The 20,975-nt window shown below is 37.4% G+C and overlaps 1 protein-coding gene across 5 annotated transcripts in view; it reads right to left on the bottom strand.

The window, feature by feature from the left end:
* EPHA7 (EPH receptor A7) overlaps window positions 1-20,975 on the bottom strand; it is a 176,546-nt gene that overhangs the window by 15,309 nt on the left and 140,262 nt on the right. For 2 of the 5 annotated variants that reach the window (XM_054279671.1, XM_054279670.1), the window contains exons 12-17: window positions 20,665-20,726; window positions 19,449-19,658; window positions 18,230-18,379; window positions 13,597-13,790; window positions 12,342-12,497; window positions 9,051-11,168 (exon numbers count right to left, since the gene is read on the bottom strand). In XM_054279671.1, the coding sequence (XP_054135646.1) occupies window positions 11,054-11,168; window positions 12,342-12,497; window positions 13,597-13,790; window positions 18,230-18,379; window positions 19,449-19,658; window positions 20,665-20,726 (887 nt within the window). In that variant the 3' untranslated portion in view covers window positions 9,051-11,053. Of the gene's footprint in view, window positions 1-9,050; window positions 11,169-12,341; window positions 12,498-13,596; window positions 13,791-18,229; window positions 18,380-19,448; window positions 19,659-20,664; window positions 20,727-20,975 lie in introns of those variants that run through there. The other 3 variants (XM_054279669.1, XM_054279667.1, XM_054279672.1) reach the window with 2 other exon arrangements.

Genomic DNA, 20,975 nt, shown 5'->3' on the forward strand with positions numbered 1-20,975 from the left:
ATCTGATGGAGGGACAGAAAGTTTTCTTCTGTCTCTAGTGAAGTGTCCTAGGGACTTATTTTACATTAAGGGAAGGTATTAACTAAGCTAAACCTTGTTCCTATTAGTCTTTTTTGCACCTGCCCTTTGAAGCCCTAGTAATGCTTGGAATGTGTGAGAAAAGAATTCATCAAAAAGGCACTCTGAGGAGAAATCTTTTCAAAACAGAAGAACTTTTTTACTCTGATAGGTCTTTTTACTATTTTGAAGACAAGTAAGCCTTTGAATTAGTAAAAATGATTGACATGTGAATTTATTCAAAGCTAATCGTAAATGGTAGTCAAAAATGTCACTTTGATGCAGAGGTATTTAAAACCTCAAGTTATACTTTTATTGGCTCTCTGTCACCTGATATTTCTTGGGTAGCACCAAAACAAAGCTCTCTAGATCAAGAGATTGATGAAATAGGGTACAGGCCCACGCTGGACTGTGGCCCAGCTTTACTCTGGGCTGCCAGTAGTTCTCACTGCCCAAGTACCAGTTCCACCAGAGCAGAGCCCAGGTGCAATAATAGCATGAATGAAACAAGAATGGAACATCAGCGAATGGAGATGAGGATCCCTGTGCAACACATGGCAAATGAACGAGATGATTTCCTTGCATCACTAGGACTCAGCTACTCAATATCATAATGGCTCGTTTCTAGCTGCCATGCTGACCCATATCATTCCAGATTTGAATTAGACAGTCTATCTCCCTGGAAAGAGATGGAAACCCAAAACAGTTTGGAGAAACTAAAGGCCAGTCAAAGACAGTAGATAAAGCCTCTAAAGTGAGGATAGGGCTTCAGTTCTTGGTTGCTCCATCTGTATGGCTGGATTTAGCACCTATTTATCCAGTCTCTGGTACACACCAAGGCCATATCCAAAATCAATAATGAGAGAAAAAAGTTACCACCCACACTATGACTGCCACATAAAGGAAACCCCCTGAGAGCTAGCTCTCTGAGTGCCCTGGGTAAGCTATCATGTATCCCAACACTAAATCAGGATGTGTCAGGGATTCACAGCCCCTAACCTTCTCTGAAATTAGATCTCTAAATTCATCCTTTCAACAGGAGATACATGTGAAGAAGGATCAAAGAGATCACATGCACTTTATCTAATAGTTGAGCAGTGTCAGAATGTTATGGCAAAGTGTGGTGCCTGCAGACTGAGATACTAGCTCTTCTGGGGAAAGAAGGCCACTCAATGTCTTCCAAGAAAAATCTCCATTTTACTCAGAAAAACCGTCCACTCATTCCCACAGAAGTGTCATAAACAAGATTTTCTAAGGAGAAGGAGGGGATTTCTGAAAAGGAAAGGTGCATCAGGACGGGAAGGGATGGTACAGTACAGAAAGTACCTTCAGAGGTAATTTTGGACTAGGCTTATCCTAACCAACCTTTTCCCAGGCAAGCAGCTGCAGCTCAAAGTGTCTGGTAACCAATGAATATCAATATATGAGTCTCTCCTTTCCCACACCAACCCTTTTTAGAGGTTGCAAATATCATGTTGGCCTTCTAGTAATACCTGCCCACTGCACAGTAGTGTAGTCAGTCTTTCTATGCCTTTCTCACCCAAGAGATATGTAACATTTCCACAAGTTCCAGAAAAGTAGGCCATTCATCAAATCACAGGAAAATAAGGTGAGTCTTATCCATAAGGATGCAAGACAGGTATTACATGTCTGTCAATCAACATCCTGAACCATGGAAAGCCATGATTCAGCTATCAACAAGCATGAGGGGAGTCAGTCTATTGTCTTGTTCTGGCATTTATGCTAAAAAAGGAGAGAGAGTGAGCCCAGTAACAGCTGGATGTCATCTCTGTGAGATATCTTCCTACTTGCAGCAAACAGCTTCTACCAATTTACATCATATTCATCTGCTTACTAATTCTCACTGACTTTAGTTAACAAGGACTTCTGCCACCAAAAGGTGCTTTAAATTGAAAATAATAGCAACAACACAATAGAACTTAGGTCTAAGCACTGCCAAATATAATATATTGTTTTGCAAAAGTATGCTGCAATGATTCAATGACACATTTACATATACCCAAGTCTTTGCTAAGATATCTGGCTTCTTTTTACATATATATATATATATATATGTGTGTGTGTATATATATATTCTGTATGTGTATGTATATATTATATATATATGCATTCTTAATATATATTTAATATATATATGTAATCTTAAATTCAAATAACTTGACAGCATCTGATATTAAAAAAAGAGATAAATTCAGCTTTGCACAATCTTATTCAAAATATACAGGTGTAAAAATGGTATTAGCTACTTTAAAGGCTTACTTTATACAGATTTTTCTTCCCTTTTCAATAATTATTAAGATACTTTACTATACTGAAAGCAGGTAATATTTCTAAGGTATATCTTCTTGCTTTTTCAGCAAATAATTCAGAAGCAGATGACACAGGTCAAGCATTAGTTTTCATGTGATTTTCCACAATCCAGCTATATTAATGTCATAAAATCCATAAGAAATGTTTATAATAGTACAAATGAATGTGAAGAGACTTTCCCCCATTCATTGCGAGGAGTGTAAAATCACAAAAGGTAACTCTTTTCTCCTGTTTCCCTGACATAATCCCTTCACCGGGTGGGTTTTTTTTTCTGCCATTCAGCTCCCCCTTAGATTGCACTGCCAACAGAAAGATTTTAACACTATTTTAAATACACTCCATTAGCTTGTTGTACTGGTGTTAACTGGGCATTCCATGTAAGCCTGACATTCTGCTCTTCTGCATACAACAATTCTCCCCACTGTAAACACTCTTCTTTTTCTTGTTTGTTTTGATTTGTTTTGACCAACACTAATGACTTCTGCACTTAGGAGTGGTCTCCCTGACTCGTTGGTTGTAGACAGACATTGCTTTTGTTGGTGCTGGGTAGTAAATATTCCCTCCTCAGGATCATCTTCTGCTTACCCTGCAGGGAAGCATGGGTGCTGCTAGATAAGTGTTAATGACTGATGCCAGCTGGGGAGAAAGTGAACTAGAGCATAGTGCTACAAATAGCTTCCTACCTCATGGCTGAGAAAATATCCCTCAAAGGCAGCTCTGCACAAGGTAACAAACATGGACAACTGCAGAGGGAATTTGGTGTTGGGACACTCAAGTAACTACTGCAAGAAAGGTACTGCCTGGGAGTCATCCTGCTGTTAGGAAAGCAGTTTCATGGGATAGCAGGAAGCTTGTGGCTGAGACTTTCAACAAAGAGCACACAGCCTAATTGGGATGCTTTTGCCAGCAAGTAAAGGGCATAAAAGAGGATTTGCCTCTTGCACAAATTTAGGTAATGTAGGCATTGAGACAATTATTTCTCTTGAAAAGAGCACTACAAAGAAATGCCTGAAAGCTATTTTTTATTCTCCTTCCCTGCCTCCATTCCTGCTATTGGCAGTGGATGAACTGAAGTGTAGGGAACCTCTGTAGTAAACGGCAGCTTTTCCCTCCACAACAGCAATGAATCATTTCTCCACAGCACTAAGTGGTTAAGGCCCAGTAATATTAAAGGAGAATCCTCATTAGGAATACCTCTCAGTGCCTTGCTGGCCCAATTTCTTCAGGTAGGCATATTGGCTTGGATTTTAATCTAACCCTGTCTTTTTCTCCAGCAGCCTATGTGGGTACAAATATTGTCTAGTAGCAAAGGAGATGCTGCTATTTTGTATAGATTAATATAAGGAATGATTTATGGGCTCCTGCAGTAAACAAATCAGGAGAGAGACCTGGAATGAAATGGCCTGAGGGCAAGAGCTCTGCAACTCTTTCACTTTCTGAACAAAATCCTAATCACCCAATCTCTTAAAAAATGCCATTTCTGAGTGGTCTTCAGGAGGTATCTGGGTGATTTTACTAAGTTTCTTCCAGGCAAATCAGATTTCTCATGCAATGTACTATGCGAAACATCAGGGAATAACACGTAATTTATGACTATGACTGAAAAAAACATGTTGGAGAGAACAAATCTGAGATTCCTGCACCTTCTTTCTGTTAAGCTACACGTGTGTTCTTGGCACAGGCTGTTTGTCCCTGAGAAAAGGAAATGAAAACATTTTACAACAGACATGTCAAAATGGACATGCAGCCCTTCAGGAAGCCAGTGGAAGTTGGCATAGTAACACAGGTTGAACAACAGTCAAGAAATTGCCTGGGTAATGTTTCTACAGACATGAAATGAGAGGGATAAATGTGGATACATTATATCTATCTATCTATCTATCTATCTATCTATCTATCATTCAGTCTAGCCTCTTGAAAGCCAGGTTTGAATGTTTCAGTAAAAATAATGGATGGTTTTTCTTCTCAGTGAGACAGTATCTTTGGATCAGGAAGTTTGTTCCTTAATGTGAATTCATGGTTTTCTTCATAATTCTAAGGAAGTAATCATAGAATCACAGAATGGGTCAGGTTGGAAGGGACCACATTGGGTCATATTGTCCAACCTCACTGCTCAACCAGGGTCATCCTAGAGCACATAGAACAGGATTGCATCCAGATGGTTCTTGAATATCTTGTGAGAGAGACTCTACATCTCTGGGCAATATAATACAAGATAATTTCTATTGAACTTGCTCGACCCTACAGACTCTCATCATTCCTTCTGTTTTGTTTTGGCACAAAAAAAGATAAGGCTTTAGTTATGGGCTTGGGGCTATAATGTCTACAGTTTATAAATGACATACTCAGAGTCATGGAACTCTAATATCAGTAGCACACATAAGTCTTTGGGCACAGCTATGGCTCATAGCACCGTGTGCGTTTTTCAGTGTTAGCCATGTAATGATTCATCAGAGGACCTCTAAGTTGTAGTTTTTTATTATTAATTATTATTAGCAGCACAGCTCTACAATTGGTTATTTGGTTCAATTAAATAACCAAGCAGAAGCCTCGGTCTATGGATGAATAGATTTTCTCTTCCTGATTTAGCTCTTCTGGCACCAGGCATTATGTCTTGTTTTGTCCAAGATTCATTTGGCTGGCTACACAAGTTTCGCCTGGCTGTATCACATCTTTTTTCATAGTCTATCAAGACATCAGTTATTTTTTAACTTGTGCTTCTTTTTTGGTCACTTTAATTAGACAATAATTTCACCCAATTTGTATGGTATAAGTGCTAAAATCTGCTATCATTATACAAGACTTAAAGAGAGCTACTCTAAAATCATCTGAGAATAAATACCATCACAGTTCATGTCCTATTTTCAGGCTTTTATTGTAAAAATCTCCTTTCATGTCTTGATTTCAAGTCTGCTTGAATGAGTTGTGTATTACCAGTTGCTTTCCCATCTGTCTCAATTTAGTCTCTTTGACAAATTCCAATCTGGCCTGAGGAAAAATCAGAGTACTGAAACCACTCTACACTACATTATTAGGTATATTATATTAACAGTATCTCTTTACTTAAAAAATTCACACTCCTTAACTCCCCTGCCAGGAATGTCCTGTGGAACCTACAACTTAGACACTGAACGACTTCACAGCTCTCTTTCCACTCCCTCCCATCTTCTGACTTCTCACCATGTACCAAACCGAGAGTTTTCATCCATAATTTCTAACCTTTCATAATCTTGTTGAATGTAACCTACAGGGTGTACACATCACTCCTCTCACTTACAAACTGCCTACCCCTTGCCCACCCTGAAAGTGCTCTGAGAATTTCATGGATATTATAGACATGCAAATTTTATCCATTTTGTTTTGTCCCAACAGATTTGGCTCTAAATGCATGGGTCAATTATTGTAACTTGAAAGTCTCATAAAAACAAATCCAGAGGAAAAACTCTCACAAAATTAGCTTGCATTCTGCCACAACTCTTTCATCAGGATATTGCAATTTGTATGCCTGTGGTTTAATCATTTATATTTTTCAAATCCTTGTATGGAATGTGTTACAAAAATGGGGAGCCCTGTTATAGTTTGGGTTTCACAGTCCACTTGTTAGATGAGGTTTTTCCTTCTTTTTTCCTCTAAACCATTGTATTCCCTCCCCAATCCATTTTTGCAGGAACTTTAATTGCAGAACTGCCTATTTCCTAGTAAATAGACGGCTGCACTATTCAAACAGTAAAGATCTCTGTTTAAAAGTAATTGTTGGCTACATTTAAAGCCCTTAAGGGATTACAGGAAAAAACATAGGCTGCAGCCCAGGATTTCTTGTTTTACTAGAAACTTGTTTTTGGCTCAGGCTTTTGAGTAGTCTCGGAAATCTCAAATCAACCAAACGTAGGTCCACTACAAGTTAGTGGGGAAAAAATTCACCTGTTTCCATATATCTGTTAATTGATCAGAAGTACAATCCTAACAAGTCCTGAAGACGGAGAAAACCTGTTGTGATAGGTGCTCAGCAAATCATAGCACCAACTCTCTGAATACCCCTGCAGCACCTGCTGCCAGAATGGCTCTTGGGCAAGAATTTGTATTACACTTTTCTAAAACAGCACTTTTCATTCTGTACGGGATTTGTTCTCTTCCATGAGAACCTCAAATGTCACTTGTTTAAAATAAAACAAGTAAGAGGAACAGCCCAACCAACAAACAAAATCCACCAAAGATCAAATGCATATCATGAGCACACCAGTTTTAAACCACATGCAGGGAAGCAATGAATTAAGGATGTTTTAGCTCTAACATGTCACAAACATAGCTTTAAAAGGTGAAATGACCATTTTTTGGCTGAGTTGCCCTTCAATCCTTTCACACAGCCAGTGAACTGCTTCATGTCATTACTGGGCAACAGAATGTTGGCTGAACCTGCCCTTGTGGCAGGGTGTTTCTGTATCACCTGGCATTGTGGTTGTAGTGACATGATCATGCTCCCAGCAGTAACCCAAAAGTCACGGAATTTAAATCACTCTCAAAATTGCTATATATGAATTACTTAGAAAGTTAAGGACAAATTATTATTATTTTTTTATTTCAACTACTAACCAATAAATGTAAAAAAATACCAACAACAAAACAAAAATAAACCCCGCTCATCCCCCACATTAAAGCAATAGATTTGTAACATTCAAAACAGTGAAAACTATTCATCGTATATTACTATTAGTGGAAAAAAGCAAATTTAATTTAAAATCATTTTTTCAAACTCCCTCAGTGGCTGCCAGATAATTCAAGCTTAAACAAATATAAAAAACCTCATTTAAAATTGAAAATAATACAGACAGAGCTCAATTATTGAGATATTAAGGGCAACATTCAATTTGAGATACATTTAAGCATCTTTGCCTCCTGGAGATTTTACATGACAAGGCTTTAGATAAACATGGTTTTGCAAACAGCAACTATCATATCTGATCACATAACCTCTGGACTAAAGCAGTATGTCAGCAAATATTTCTGATTATTTAAAATATTAAATAACTGTAATTTACTAGGCGGGTCTTCCTCAGAACAATCACAAAAATTTTCAAGAATTGATATCCACATACAAAAAGCATTTAGATGGCCTGTTACAAGTCTCTGAATAATAATAATAATAATAATAATAATAAAAAATCACCTCTCTCTGTAATAAAGCCCAGTTTAAATACATTCTGGGATATACCAGTGGTGGAGGAGCTGCCTTTCTATGACACTCGGCTTACAAGGAAAACTGTAGCAGCCAAGGACAGATAGGGTAGGAATCACTTTACCTAACTTTAGCTAAATAAATATTAGATGCCTAATTTTAGCTAATCATCTGGCTTCCCGCTACCTTCCCTCTAATGGAGATAAGCATTCCCAGAGAGAGATTCATCCTGCTTTTTTTTAGGCATCTCTCTTCTAGATGCTTGGAGACGAATAAAGTCAAGAAATATGAGTCTCACTGACAGCCTCATAATCTGTCATTAGCAATGCACAATGTCCAAATTCCTTGAAATAAAGCCAGAACTGAATTTTTCTTTTCTTTCATCATTTAGCCTTTCATTCTCCCCTCAACCCAACTTATTCTTCAGTTCCTTCCATGAGCATCAACTTTCTCTGGCACTTTTTTTTTTTTACTCTGGACTCTGTTTTCTGAAACCTGGGGAACTACAACCGATGTCAATATTTTGCTGCTCTACCAGTTACAAATCCATTTACATGCATGTGCTCTAAATTGCAGTAATGATCTGAACATGTAGGTAAGTTATCTGATTGATTGCGGTTGATCGCGATTGTGCTTTCTGGGTCTACTCTACCACTTTCAAATGTGTAAAAATCTGTGGCAACATTAAGGCAGTCAAGGTATATAGATGAATGCTAAAATATATTTACTATTCAAAGAAGATGGCTTAAATCAAACCAGGAAAATTAAGGAAGAAATACCATTAGGGCCCTCACTTTTACATGCGTGAGCCCAAATCACCACACATGCTTTGAGGCCTCTGTGCTTCACAATATTGAACAAGTCCTAAAGGTGAAGCCTGGCCTCAATTCTTTTGCATTTAGGGTTTGTAGATTCTCAGCAATACCAGCATTGCTGCATGGCACCTTTGATGACCAAGCCCTTAGAAACAGTAGCCGAGATTTATAAGGAAGCAGGTGTCTGAATTTAAAGACTCCTGAATTTCTAGCTGGGTGCCTAAAGCAGCAACAACACTGTCAAGCACCCTGCCCAGCTGCCCACAGATGCTCACCACAGTAGTGAGGCACTTAGCATTTGTTATAACACAAAACGGATGTTTATTCATTGTGTATTTTTTAATTTTGTTCTAATGGCTACTTGAAGTGCCTTGGCCGGGTGCTTGCGTGCACTAATTCCAATATTGGGCATGCAGTCTACTCTGCGTCTTATTCCTACAGATATTTTAGAAAATTAATTTTAATAGTTAAAAAACCAGCTTGAGCTGCATACGTGAAAATAACTCCGTTACGACTGAATGACAATCTAATACGAAATAAGAATAGTCACCATTTTTTCTTACTCTGCCCAAATCCAGGCAATAAATTAGGCTTCTCAGAATGACTGTAAAGTGCTGTGAATTGTATAAACAATCATATATGGACACTGAAAAATAACCCTTATGCACATTGCATTATAGTTCCAAAAATATATTTACAGTCTATTACAAAGATTACAAATGGAAGTGTCTATGTATCGGGATTATGCTAGTTAAAAGCTTTTTACAGATTTTCTTCAACAAAGGTGGGTGGGGACAAAAAATTAGTATAACCAAACTGATTTTTCTAGTGAAACAAATAAATAAAATGACAAATATAACACTGTACAGTGATCTAAAAAGGGAGAGAAAAAAGGAAGGGGGGGGGGAAAGGATGCATTTAAGTTTTTGATAACTATCTTTGGTCCTAAATGTGGGAAAACACATTATGTAGCACTGAATATACATGTTTGTTTGTGATGCTCTGCAAGTAAAATAGAAAAATATAGTGCATTTTCAATGTATTCAGAGCTCACTACACATAAATGTGTGTACAAAACAAGACAGTATAAATAAAATTTACAAGTTTTACAAAGGAACATTTACAAGGTTTTTCTTTTGTTTTTTATTTTTTTTGTGTGGATGCCCACATTATCAAACCAGACCAATTTATGACTGATCCCTGGGATCTTTCTCTATCAAAATCAATAGAAGCAGCCCAATTCTCTTTGGAAGTACAGCATTTCATTGCTGGGGTAGTTCACAATTTTCAGATTTTTTTTTTAAAGCATTTCTCTCTGGTTCATGTACATTCTTGCAGTATCTGTAAAGACTCTGTTCATTATTGCTTATGATAATTAAATATTTTAATCAAACAAAATTTATATATAAGTAAATGGTGTAAAAAGATATTCCATTGAGCAACTACCTTTGCATCTCTGTTCCTGATGAATGACCGTTGTGTCTGTGTGATCACGTACACGCGTGTTCGTCAGAGCAGCAAAAGCTTGCAAAAAAATTGAAAATTCTGAACTGCCCCTTGTCCCATGCTCTACAGTTCTCATATAAAAGCTATGTCCTTATTCTGACAGCTGGACTGCATACGGCTTAAACTCACAGAAAATATACACCAGCTATTTCTCTTAGATTTGCTAATGCAGAGTACTGAAAAAAAATGTGATGTGCTCAGATTAAATGGTTTAGGTAACACTGGAGAACTGCACCCATGCTCTGAGACACTCCTACAATCATTTGTCCATTCAATGCTGTGTCTCAGCAGGTTTACAGCTGTAGATCTACATCTTAGAATATATCTCAGTTTAATTCTAGTCCATTAAAATCATCTTGCAAACGATTTGCTAAAAGTGCCTAGAACTACTTAGGGGTCATTATTGCTTTTCTTTTTCTTACTTTTTTTTTCTCTTTTATTTTCTTTTAAAAGATAGCATATGTATAACCTTAAAAAATTCTTTAAAAAATATCAGAGGTCTTGGCAACTTGCATTTTCCTGACTCCCTGCCAATTAGCTAGCCATGTCAATACGGTGTTGACTTAACAAAAGGAAATGGCACAAAGGGATACCAAAGTTCGGATAGATATACATTGCTTGGTCATGCTTCTTAAATCTCTAGGAACTCAAATTCAGAGGTACCCAGTGTAGTAATGTGTCATTGAATTAGCACTAAAAAGGTCCAAAGATATAAACATCATACTAAAAGAAAGTCTTTATGAAGAATAAACACAAATGATTAAAAAAAGATTCAGAAATCACAGATTTAAGGAAAATATTTTGTTGAATTCAACAATAATATCATGATTTTATCTGACAAATATATTCTTTTTTAAATTTTTATGTACATTTAAAAAGTCTATTAGATAAAAAGGAGGTTAGAGAGCTCAAGGTGTTTGTATGTTTATTCAGGTAGTACTTTGTTTATTGTCACTGCTGTTTTCCTTGCCACCACTGGTGGATCCTAATTCCCTTTTCATAAATTCTGGTGGCACTTAGGAGTTCAAGTCTGTAGGTGCTTCTTGTAGCTCTTCTATTCACTGCAGGAAGGACCCAGGAAATCAAGTGTCTTCTAGCAGCACTTCATATATACTGAAGGCCAGTGCTGTTCTCTCAGTCTGTCACCTCCCTCATAAGGGAGAAATGTCTATCACACTTGGATGCCAGTGCCGTGTAAATGTAGCATTTGTGCTCTCATAGTCTGAATGCTGCTCATGATTTTCTTTTGATGACCAACCAACGTGATCCCTAAACTCATCACATCCCTGGGGAAGATAAATGCGTACATTGTTAATTTTTCAACTTAGACTGCTATTGTATGGTATTCAACTGTGAGTCAAAGCTACGCAGTGGTTTGGACTACGGGGTTCTGAACTACACGGAAGCTGCGCTGTAACCTCAGCTCAGTACTGGGAACTTCATACAGGCACTGTTCAACCACGAGTGCAATTGCATGACAGGTGTCATGCAATTGCACTGTGTGGGTCTCCACATCTGAGAGGGAGGTCAGTATGTTTTACATAATCTTATCTGATCATCTTATAGGGTGTCTGTTAAGGATACCCGAAGACAAAGACACTTCTCTTGTAAAATACTTCGGGTGGTTTTCAGGACAAAGTGATGCATAAATACAAGATTTTGGGGATCATAGTCTGTTTCCTAAAGAGATGCCTAGATGCCTTTGCATATTGACACATACCCATCATGCAAATGAATGAGGAGCAGCAGTTTTAACTCTGCCCCTACTAATGCTAGAAGCTTGTGGACTCTGCCAACAGTTCCCAAGCTATAGGCTGAGACCCCTGGTGACACCAAGTAAATAAGAATAGGGTTGAACTCTTGAGAATATTGGGTTTGAAACTTTTTTAGAAACCCACTGCTCTCTAAGAGGAATTACATGTTCGGCAACCACCAGGACAAGAATGTTTTTTGCAGGGTGCCAAGAAGACCTGTTTTAAGATGACAGTACTGATACAGGCCGTGTTTGCCTTCAGAAAATTGTTTTGCTTCTATAGACTTATCCTGATGCAAAGTCCTGTCTTGCAGGACACAGACAGCCCCCAGCCAATTAGAAGAAAATTCCACATCTTCCCAGAGCACATTGAGAAAAAGGTACCAATTAGGTGGTGGAGGCAAAATGGTTATTTTCCTATACATACATACTTTGGAAGGGGCCACATTCTCCCTCAAATTCTAGTCCCTTTGTGTTATTTCAATTGGTCTGAAAGGCAGGGAAAAACGTGATGCCACACAGAGGTAGCAGGGTATTTGCCCTTTCATGAGATGCTCTAATACAACATCATCAGCTGCTAAAATGGCTGATTTGTCCCCCAAGTACAATGTTTGTACTCAAGGTAAAGTTTTGGAGTTGAACATTGTGTATTGTTGTACCTAGAAATTCCCTAAATGCAAGTTAAACATGCCCAGTACTAACTTACTCAATAGTCATCCTGGCAACTGATTCAAGAGAGTTGTAGCCTGCTGCTGTGAAATTATCCTTATATCTTTCCATCTTAATAGCTTGTAACCATTCGCCTACGGAGCAGAAAGTGGTAAAATCGGGAGTGTTCTGGTCCAGAAGAGGGCTAATTGGTCTATGGAGAAGGAAAAAGGAAAGTAAGTTGTTTCCAAAGAGAGTAAAACATCAGGGAGTATTTAGCAAGGTGAGAGTCAAATAAGTTTTGGGTATTAAAAATGTCGAGAGTAGAAAGTAATAGGCCTTTATACATAGTTTAGATTATTCTGTGAATAGCTCTTGACTGCTCTACAGCTCACAATATGTACTTCCTAAGCTTATTCACATAAAAGATGAAAGGTCAGAGTGAGCAAAATCAGCCTAATGGACTACTGTTACCAACAGAAAATCAACCTCATTACCTAGCATGACAGCAGCTGTCTCTGTTTTGCTGAGTAAAATAAAGATGCTATTCTTTTACGCATCTGAGAAAATATAGTAGCAGCTACTCCCATTTTTCAATTGGATGGGACAAAACAAAGACAAGGGAAGAGCAGAGACACAAAGGCTTAAGGTCACACAGCAAATCAGTCAGTAGAAGAATCAGGAACAGAACACAGGCCAGCTGATTCCCTAGTACAGTGGTCTAGCTAGCAGATCAAAAGATTACCATGATTAAATAATTCACCTGAAATTTATGAAGAAGCCATTAAAAACTACATCATGAAATACAATGAGATGCAATCACTGAAAGAAGTTAAAGCCAGAAAATGAAAGATAAAAATCTAGAGTGTAGCATGTCAAGGTACATTGGCCAAGCATGAGTATTGTTAATTACTATTTCTACTGTAGCAGTTCCTAGGGCAAGGGATGCATCATATAAACATACAGTAGGCAATGATCCTTGCCCTCCAGACTTTATAATTTTAAGAAACAAGGAAAACACAGACTAGTAGTGAGAGTGCAGAAAGATGAGCAGGCAGTAGTTTACTGAGAAATGTGTTAGTTCCGCGATATTTATTTTGGTTTGGTTTTTTTTCTAAGAAAGTCCTTTTTTGGCTTGTTTAGCATGGTAAAAAAGAAGGGCAAATGAGGGAAGAGAAGAACAGGGGACAGAAAGAAGGAAGAACTGAAAGACAGATGAAATAAATAAGTGTGAACTGGAACCAGCCACCAAGCAGAACATCCAGAGCCCAGCCATGTGCACTGATAAGAACACACACTAAAGCTTTTCTTACCTGCTACAGGTTCCCAGGGGGGTTTTCAAGCTGTTTGGATTTCTAATCATTTTGTCCAGAATGCCAACTATCTGCTCAAACTTTGGCCTTTCACCGCGTTCCTTCTGCCAACAATCCAGCATCAGCTGGTGCAGTCCTGCTGGGCAATCCATGGGTGCTGGCAAACGATAGCCTTCTTCAATTGCTTTTATAACCTAGTAGCCAAAATAGTTAATCATTTTTCATCAACAGTAATTTAAAGAATATGTATTGCTACCCAGTTCAAATATCTAAGAAAAAATAAAATAAAATAGAATAAAATAAAATAAAATAATCAATAAACTAAAATTTGCCATTGGTGTTGCAAAAATGTGAGTCAGTTGTTTTGACACTAGCCTTCAGGTTCTCAAATAATTTCCCCAGCTTTATCTTTGGGCTTATTTAGCATATTGTTCTATATGTGCAGAACATAGCTATATTACCTAGACAAGTGAGTAGCAGGGAACAACAATTAAATTCACTGAGGGAGCAGCAGATAGATTGATAAATTGAGTTATTTCAGAAAGCATTATTGCTAGCCCCAAGGTTTTTATGAAAGAGTGTGTGGTAGAAGCAACTGACTTTTAAATGGATGGATATCTGTGCATGCACATATAAAATACAAGAAGCCTGAAGGTATTATAAAAGGATCCAAGAAAAATGTTTAGCAGATAGAAATTGCTAAGGAAAAAAGTTGTATTCTATGTCTAGCCATGTTATATGAATGATAAAGCAGCAGAATGGTGTGAGAGAGAAAGACCTGCGTAAATGCTATTTTAATATATCACAGAAAGTTAGATTTAATAAGAGATGCTGCTAGATGATGATATGATCAAAGGACAGCATAAATGTCTGAACCAAGAATTACACCCACCCGTTGACTTCCTTAGCCGAGTCCATTTGGATTTAAGTAAAAATAAAAATGGATAAAGTAAAATCACAGCAAACTGCTGTAAACCTTGAGGGCAGAATTAAAAAAAGAACATCAGGAAGCAAGGCAGATAAGAAAAGCTAGTGAAAATGGGCTAAAACACTGTTCATGGGGGATTTCAAGTATACTGACATTGACTGACACAGCTGCATTAGAATTGCTAAGGAAGGGTGCTTGTTCCTGAAGAGGAGTGCATAGGATTGTCTTCTCCCTCATTTTGTATAGAAAACAAGATCAGAAGCTGTTCTAGATATAGTTCTGGGATGTAGATCTGGTATGATAAACAATGTTGGTGAATATCCCGGTTTTAGTAAAAATAATAACCTCAGACAGAAAAGATTTTGTAGGTGGTGTGAGAAAATGCAGAAGTAGTGGACTGCAAAGTAGACAGAACTGCAGACAATACAGAATGACCTTCAAAAAGCTGGCTGAAATCCAGCCAGGTTTTGTATCAAAACCTTTTGCATAAAAGAAATTTTGTGAAAAGAGAAGGTATAGCCCAGTGGTAAGGCACTGACTGCAGTTTTGTGTCACAGAATGTCCTTTTGACCTCAGGGAAGTTGCCTCATCTCCCTAGGCCTCAGCTTTCTCTCTGAACGTTTAGAATGACAGTACTGTCCTACAGCTCAAAAATGACTGAGAAATATTCAATTCCTGCAGAAACATTCACACCTTGAAGACTGAGTGCAGTGACCTTTTACAAACGTTGAAGTTGTCTGTCAGGGAGGGTGTAGAGAGAGGTTTTCCGCAGAAGAACAGGGAAATTGGAAGAACAGAGCTATATAGTGAAGAAAAACATTAAAAGTAAAATGTAAGATCCTTTAGAGCTATATTAAGAGGAAAAAGAAAAGAACAGCTCCTTATGCTTAGAAGTAGTAGTGGAATGAAAGTGAAAAATAATCTACAGTGTGTACAGGGCAATTGCTGTGCTGTGAAAAGTAATGCAGGGATTTCTGACCCTCTAAATGGCAAAAGGTATTAAACACTTTGAGCATGCTATGCATGATTTACTACAAATGAAGTAGTTGCTCAAGAGGTCAGAAGACAGAGATCACCAATGAGAAATTAAAAAGTAGGTGCCAGCAACAACAGCGCTACCACTAAAATATCTAATACCCTTAAAACTGGCAAACTACACAAGACTCTATCCAAGAATGTAAGGGAGAGTGAAAACATGAATGAAGGGATCAGAACAGGAGTTTTCCCCATTCACTATGAACTGCAGATAAACCTGAAGCAAACTGGGAATCAAGATGATGATGATCTTTCTGAAAGGTGTTACTTCACAATCAGCTTCTCTGATATGTATTCTGAGCAAGAAGGGTGAAACTGGGAAATATGAAATAATGAGTCAGCTAGAGATGGATGGAATTGCTGTGAATATCCAAAACACTGAAAAAATATTCTAAAATACTGATAAGTAAAGTACAACAAGTGTCCAGCCTGCTAAGAAAGGAGGAGGTGTGGTTCAAAACATCAGTACTCAAAGAAAATTAAAGAGATGCAGGATTTTTTTTTTTTAATAAGCAAACCTACAAAGAGAAAACAGCTGGAGTTCTCACTAATAGAATTGATTTATATTATCTACACTTCCCACAATTTGTTTTTGAAATTCTGCTTTTGCTGCAAAAAGAGTAAAAGGGGATACTGTTAAGACTATGCTTTTACCATAAGCAGGCTGAGGATGCAGAACTGGATAGAAAGGACTGGGTCTGGTTACATTATATACTAAATGCCAACAAGGAAGTATTAAATAAGGGTAACTGGACAATGTGATGTTGTAACTGACTATGGCCATACAATATAACAATACAAATTAATGATTATAATAATGATAAGAAATGCAGAAGTATAGCCTTGCCCTTCTCTGAAGAACTAATCTGCGCTGAGGTTAGAAACAAAATGGGAACAAGAACATCAGCAATGTGATAGGGGAATGGGGGTTTCAGGGCTACTGCTACTATCAAGGATTAAACTGAGGTGAGCCCACAGCTCAGGGAAGTTGGGACCTCTGTCTATCATCAGTCTGCTGTGCCTCTGCAAGGAGTTTGTAGGATGAGTGTTCTTTTGGTGCACCCTAGCCCCAGGTCATCGCTAAAAGCGGGGTTTTGCTTGAAAAGAGTTCACAATGCAAATATGTATCCTCCATCAGCCTAAATCAATGACTTAGAGGAGGAAGGAACAGGATTAAAGAAATGCTATCTAAAGATCCAAAGTCAGGGAGGCCTATTATTTAAGAGATCTGGTCTGCTCTATGGGTACACCCACATCCAATTTTAGGCAAAATGATACAGTTAAGATATAAAAACTGAGTGCAAAATTAGAAGAACACATTTAGAATTTTTCATTACTGTTAAATATTCCAACTGGTGACTTTGAAGGAGAATAAATAACAAATCATTAGGTGATTCTAAATATTTACATCATGGATTATCTAGGGATTGGTAGGATGTGTATATGGTATAGAAGAACATGTCTGAAGATCACAACATACAAGAATATTTGGAATTTTACCATGCAACTGACGCAGCTTTTAACTATATGCTATTGAAGAATATCATGAAAGATGCTAAAAAGGGATAAAACTGTAAGAAGTGGCAATTAGCTGGTTTTTGAAATCTGGTTTTTTTATGTGTTTTACATGCAGTTTTTGACGGAGGAATACTTTTCTAAATTTAATAAGAAGAATAAAGATATAAAAATTTTTCCTCTGTTTCAAAGTTTTTCCTTATTGTTCCCTGAAAGATAGGTAAGGTTTGCCTTTGAGGCATCTTATATTCCTGTCAGATTTCTTTTATGTTTGAATCTAGTACAGAAGGAAGGTGTCAAAAGAAATGAAACTCTACTGGGTGTCTGGGGAATGTAAATATTTCTCTTTCTCTGCCCCAAGGACTTGTTTGCCCATATTTTGACAGTCCATGAAATCTTTGACACTGAGACCTGTCAAATATTAACAACTTTGCACTGTGCCAAACTGACTCATCATCTACACTTTTATCTTTTTTTTCCTAACTTTGATGTTGATCATTCAATCAAAAATTAAAATAACAATTAAAAAAACCACTCAAGCTCCAAGCTGAAGAACTTTAAATGACACTCTTTCTGACATCTATCACACCTGTATGGCTTTTTCCTGTGTAATTTCTATATTAATAGATACTCCTGTCAGAAGTCAAGATTAACACCCATCTGTTCTATTACTGCTGACCTGTTGCTCTGGATCATATTTTATGCAAACAAGGGTACTTTTAAATCAGCATAATTAACTTGAAAAAGCCAAAGTAGGTCATTAACTGCCACTCAGATTTTAACAACTTTTTTCAAATGATTAATCATTGCTCTAAGGTCAAAAACCTCAGAATTATTTTTTATTGGAAAAAAAATTAATTCTTTCCATGCTTAAGCATAGTAAAGACCCCATATTACTATTTTGATGTTCCAGTTTTAATTGATACTTAGGACAGAAACCTACAATATCCATGAGGTTAAAAAAAAAAATTGATTTTGGTAAAAAGTGAAAGGTCTGGCACTTTTTCATTTTGTGACAACCACACAGTACTTTGATAAGTCTTATTTCTAAACCAACATTTTATGCATTTATAGTGAAATACACATGTATGTGTTTGCAAGATGTAATTTTGTTTTTACTAACACACACACACACTCATGAACAGACAAACCTACATCTTGGTTTGACATGTCCCAGTAAGGCCGTTCTCCATAAGACATTACTTCCCACATAACTATTCCATAACTCCACACATCACTGGCTGATGTAAATTTGCGGTACTGAATGGCCTCTGGAGCTGTCCATCTCACTGGAATTTTCCCCCCCTGTGAAAAAAAAGAAAAAAAAAAGGAGAAATTTCTCTTTGTCACCCACAGAATTTTCAGGTCATCTTCCACAGAATGCATTTACCATTATTTCTATCAACATCAAGAGCACCACTTACATGTCTGCTATGGCGGACAGATTGCAGAATTTTCAAAGGTGCCTAAGGAAAATTAGTATCTTAAAACATTCAGAGCACAGACACTTTGATACTTGTACAAGTTTCTCTGGAAGTGAATCAGTTTCTCTGGAAGTGCTTATCCCTCCATTGATTTTAAAGGGCTGCTTAGATGTCTGATTTACACCAGCCATTTAACTCCTGGCTGGCTGAAGCTAGGTGAGGGGAATCCCAACCTGTGCATATAAATCCCACTGATGTGTCATATGGCTCCTCCAAAATCTTGATCTGACACTTTTAAACCAGGATCCCACTCTGAGCCCAACAGCAGGAGTGACAGCCGTGAGCGCCGGTGTTTCCTGGATCCCTGTGCCTGTCGGAGCAGATTCCAGGGGCCCCTCCTTCCCTCAGCATGGGAAAATAGGTACAGGGAGGCCCCATGGGTGGGAAAGTGGAGCTGGCTCAACAAAAGAATAAAGAGCATAGTGTGCCTGATGAATGCATATTTAAGAAAAGCGTCCCACCCAAAAGCAAGGGAAAATACAGCAGTTGAGCTTTGTCACAGACTAGCCTCCAGCTAGTCTCTCCCTTTGGTGAGATAAAATCTAGCCCGAAAAATAGTAACAGCCTACAAATATTTTAATTGACTTATAGTAAATTAGATGTTTAAAATGTTTGTGGGTAAAACTTCCTTATTTGTTCAATCAGAAAATCATGAGAAATGGAATAAAGTAGATACCATACAAAATGGTTAGAACTTAGTCAATAAAAAATTATGTTCTTATGAAAATATTATCCCCTAATTAGAGACAGATGTCTGCAGAGACTCTTCCTTTTGACTAGTTAAAACCCCCCATCAATTAATGTAATTGTCTTATCTATACTCTCCAGAAGATACACATCTTCTAAATAACCGTATCTCAAAACTATTAAAACCCATTGATTTATCTTACGGTTGTAGTGTAGACAGCCTCTGGATCATCTTCTATAACTCTGGAAAGGCCAAAGTCTGATACTTTACAAACAAGGTTGCTGTTGACAAGAATATTGCGTGCTGCGAGATCCCTGTGTACATATCCCATATCGGCCAAATATCTCATTCCAGCAGCAATTCCTCGCAACATTCCCACTAGCTGAATGACAGTAAATTGCCCATCATGTTTCTGGAGGGAAGAAAGGAGCAGCAATTCTTGTTAGTATAGCTGAGAAGAGAAATAAGGATTAGTTTTATGACTTCAACTTTCCAGTTATTTACTCCTTGTGTGGCAAAGAAACTCACCTCAAACGCACTTTCTTCAGACATAAAGCAGTGCATCCAGTTGAGAAATGTGTGAGTAATTAATGTACTGGCAGTAACAAAACTTGCTAGCCACTGTACATTTCTCACCAACTCGTGGCCAGGCACTTCCAGGAGAGATTATCTAATGAAGATTTCCTAATGTTCTTAGAGCTTTCTTCTATGCTCTTCATCTCACAGAATTATTTGTATCGTGAAAAAAAGAACTATCTCTTTTTTGTAACCCTAGCTACTGATACTTTTCATTCACAGCTTGGATTTTATTAAAAAAAACCAAACCGTTCTCTATAGAGCGTTTACATATCATCTCACCCTGACATGCATACCTGGTAAGGAGTCAGAACTGGCAAGTTCAGAACACATTTAAACAATACTAAATTGTTGTGAATTCACATTTATTTTTTCCTTGTTCATCTCTTAAATAGAATTGCAATTCATGTAGAGATTCTTTTATGCTGATTTCCACCATGCTGACAGAGTAAAATTCTGCTCCCAAATGGGCGAAGATTTGACTTCAGGTATCAGTGGTTTTAACTTCAACTGATGGCTATAATAAAATGCACCGTGTCTATGCCACACAAAATCACATAAATTCCAAAATGATCCTGTCTGATCTTCTAATTTCTGATCTGGTTTTGCTGAAACAACATAGAGAACCTGCTAGTATTGGTCAAAACTCCATTTCAACCTGAAAACCATTTTAATTATACTTAATTAAATATAATAAATATGATAAAAATATAAATAATATTTTAATTATATATGCATGCATACATATATATGCACAGGTATAAGAAATATTTTTTAAAGTGACAATATACAATATATGTGACTTTAAATATGTTTATTTAGGGTTTCATTTTAGTACTCACCCTAAGAAATGCATCTAAGGCCCCATTCTCCATGTATTCTATTACAATCATGACTGGTTTCCCTGAAAGAAAAGAAAGCAGATGTTTGAGAACAGCAAAAAAATTGAGTGCCTTTTTTTGATAAAACACATGCTATTCCTTTCAAGGACTGAATCATTCAGACACTGAACATTTCTGAGCCCTCCAGCACTGTTAAAGAGCTCTAATTTCTTAAATATCTGCATGGAAAGTGGTCATGATTCATAAAATCGAACCATACAAATCAAAAAGTCAGTGTGCTCTCCTAACTCCTGCTGTGTGAACAGGACTCT

This window comes from Melozone crissalis, unplaced genomic scaffold (genome assembly GCF_028551555.1).
Source record: "Melozone crissalis strain CALT ecotype California unplaced genomic scaffold, PUWL_Pcris_2 ptg000027l_1, whole genome shotgun sequence".
Taxonomy (NCBI): Eukaryota; Metazoa; Chordata; class Aves; order Passeriformes; family Passerellidae; genus Melozone; species Melozone crissalis.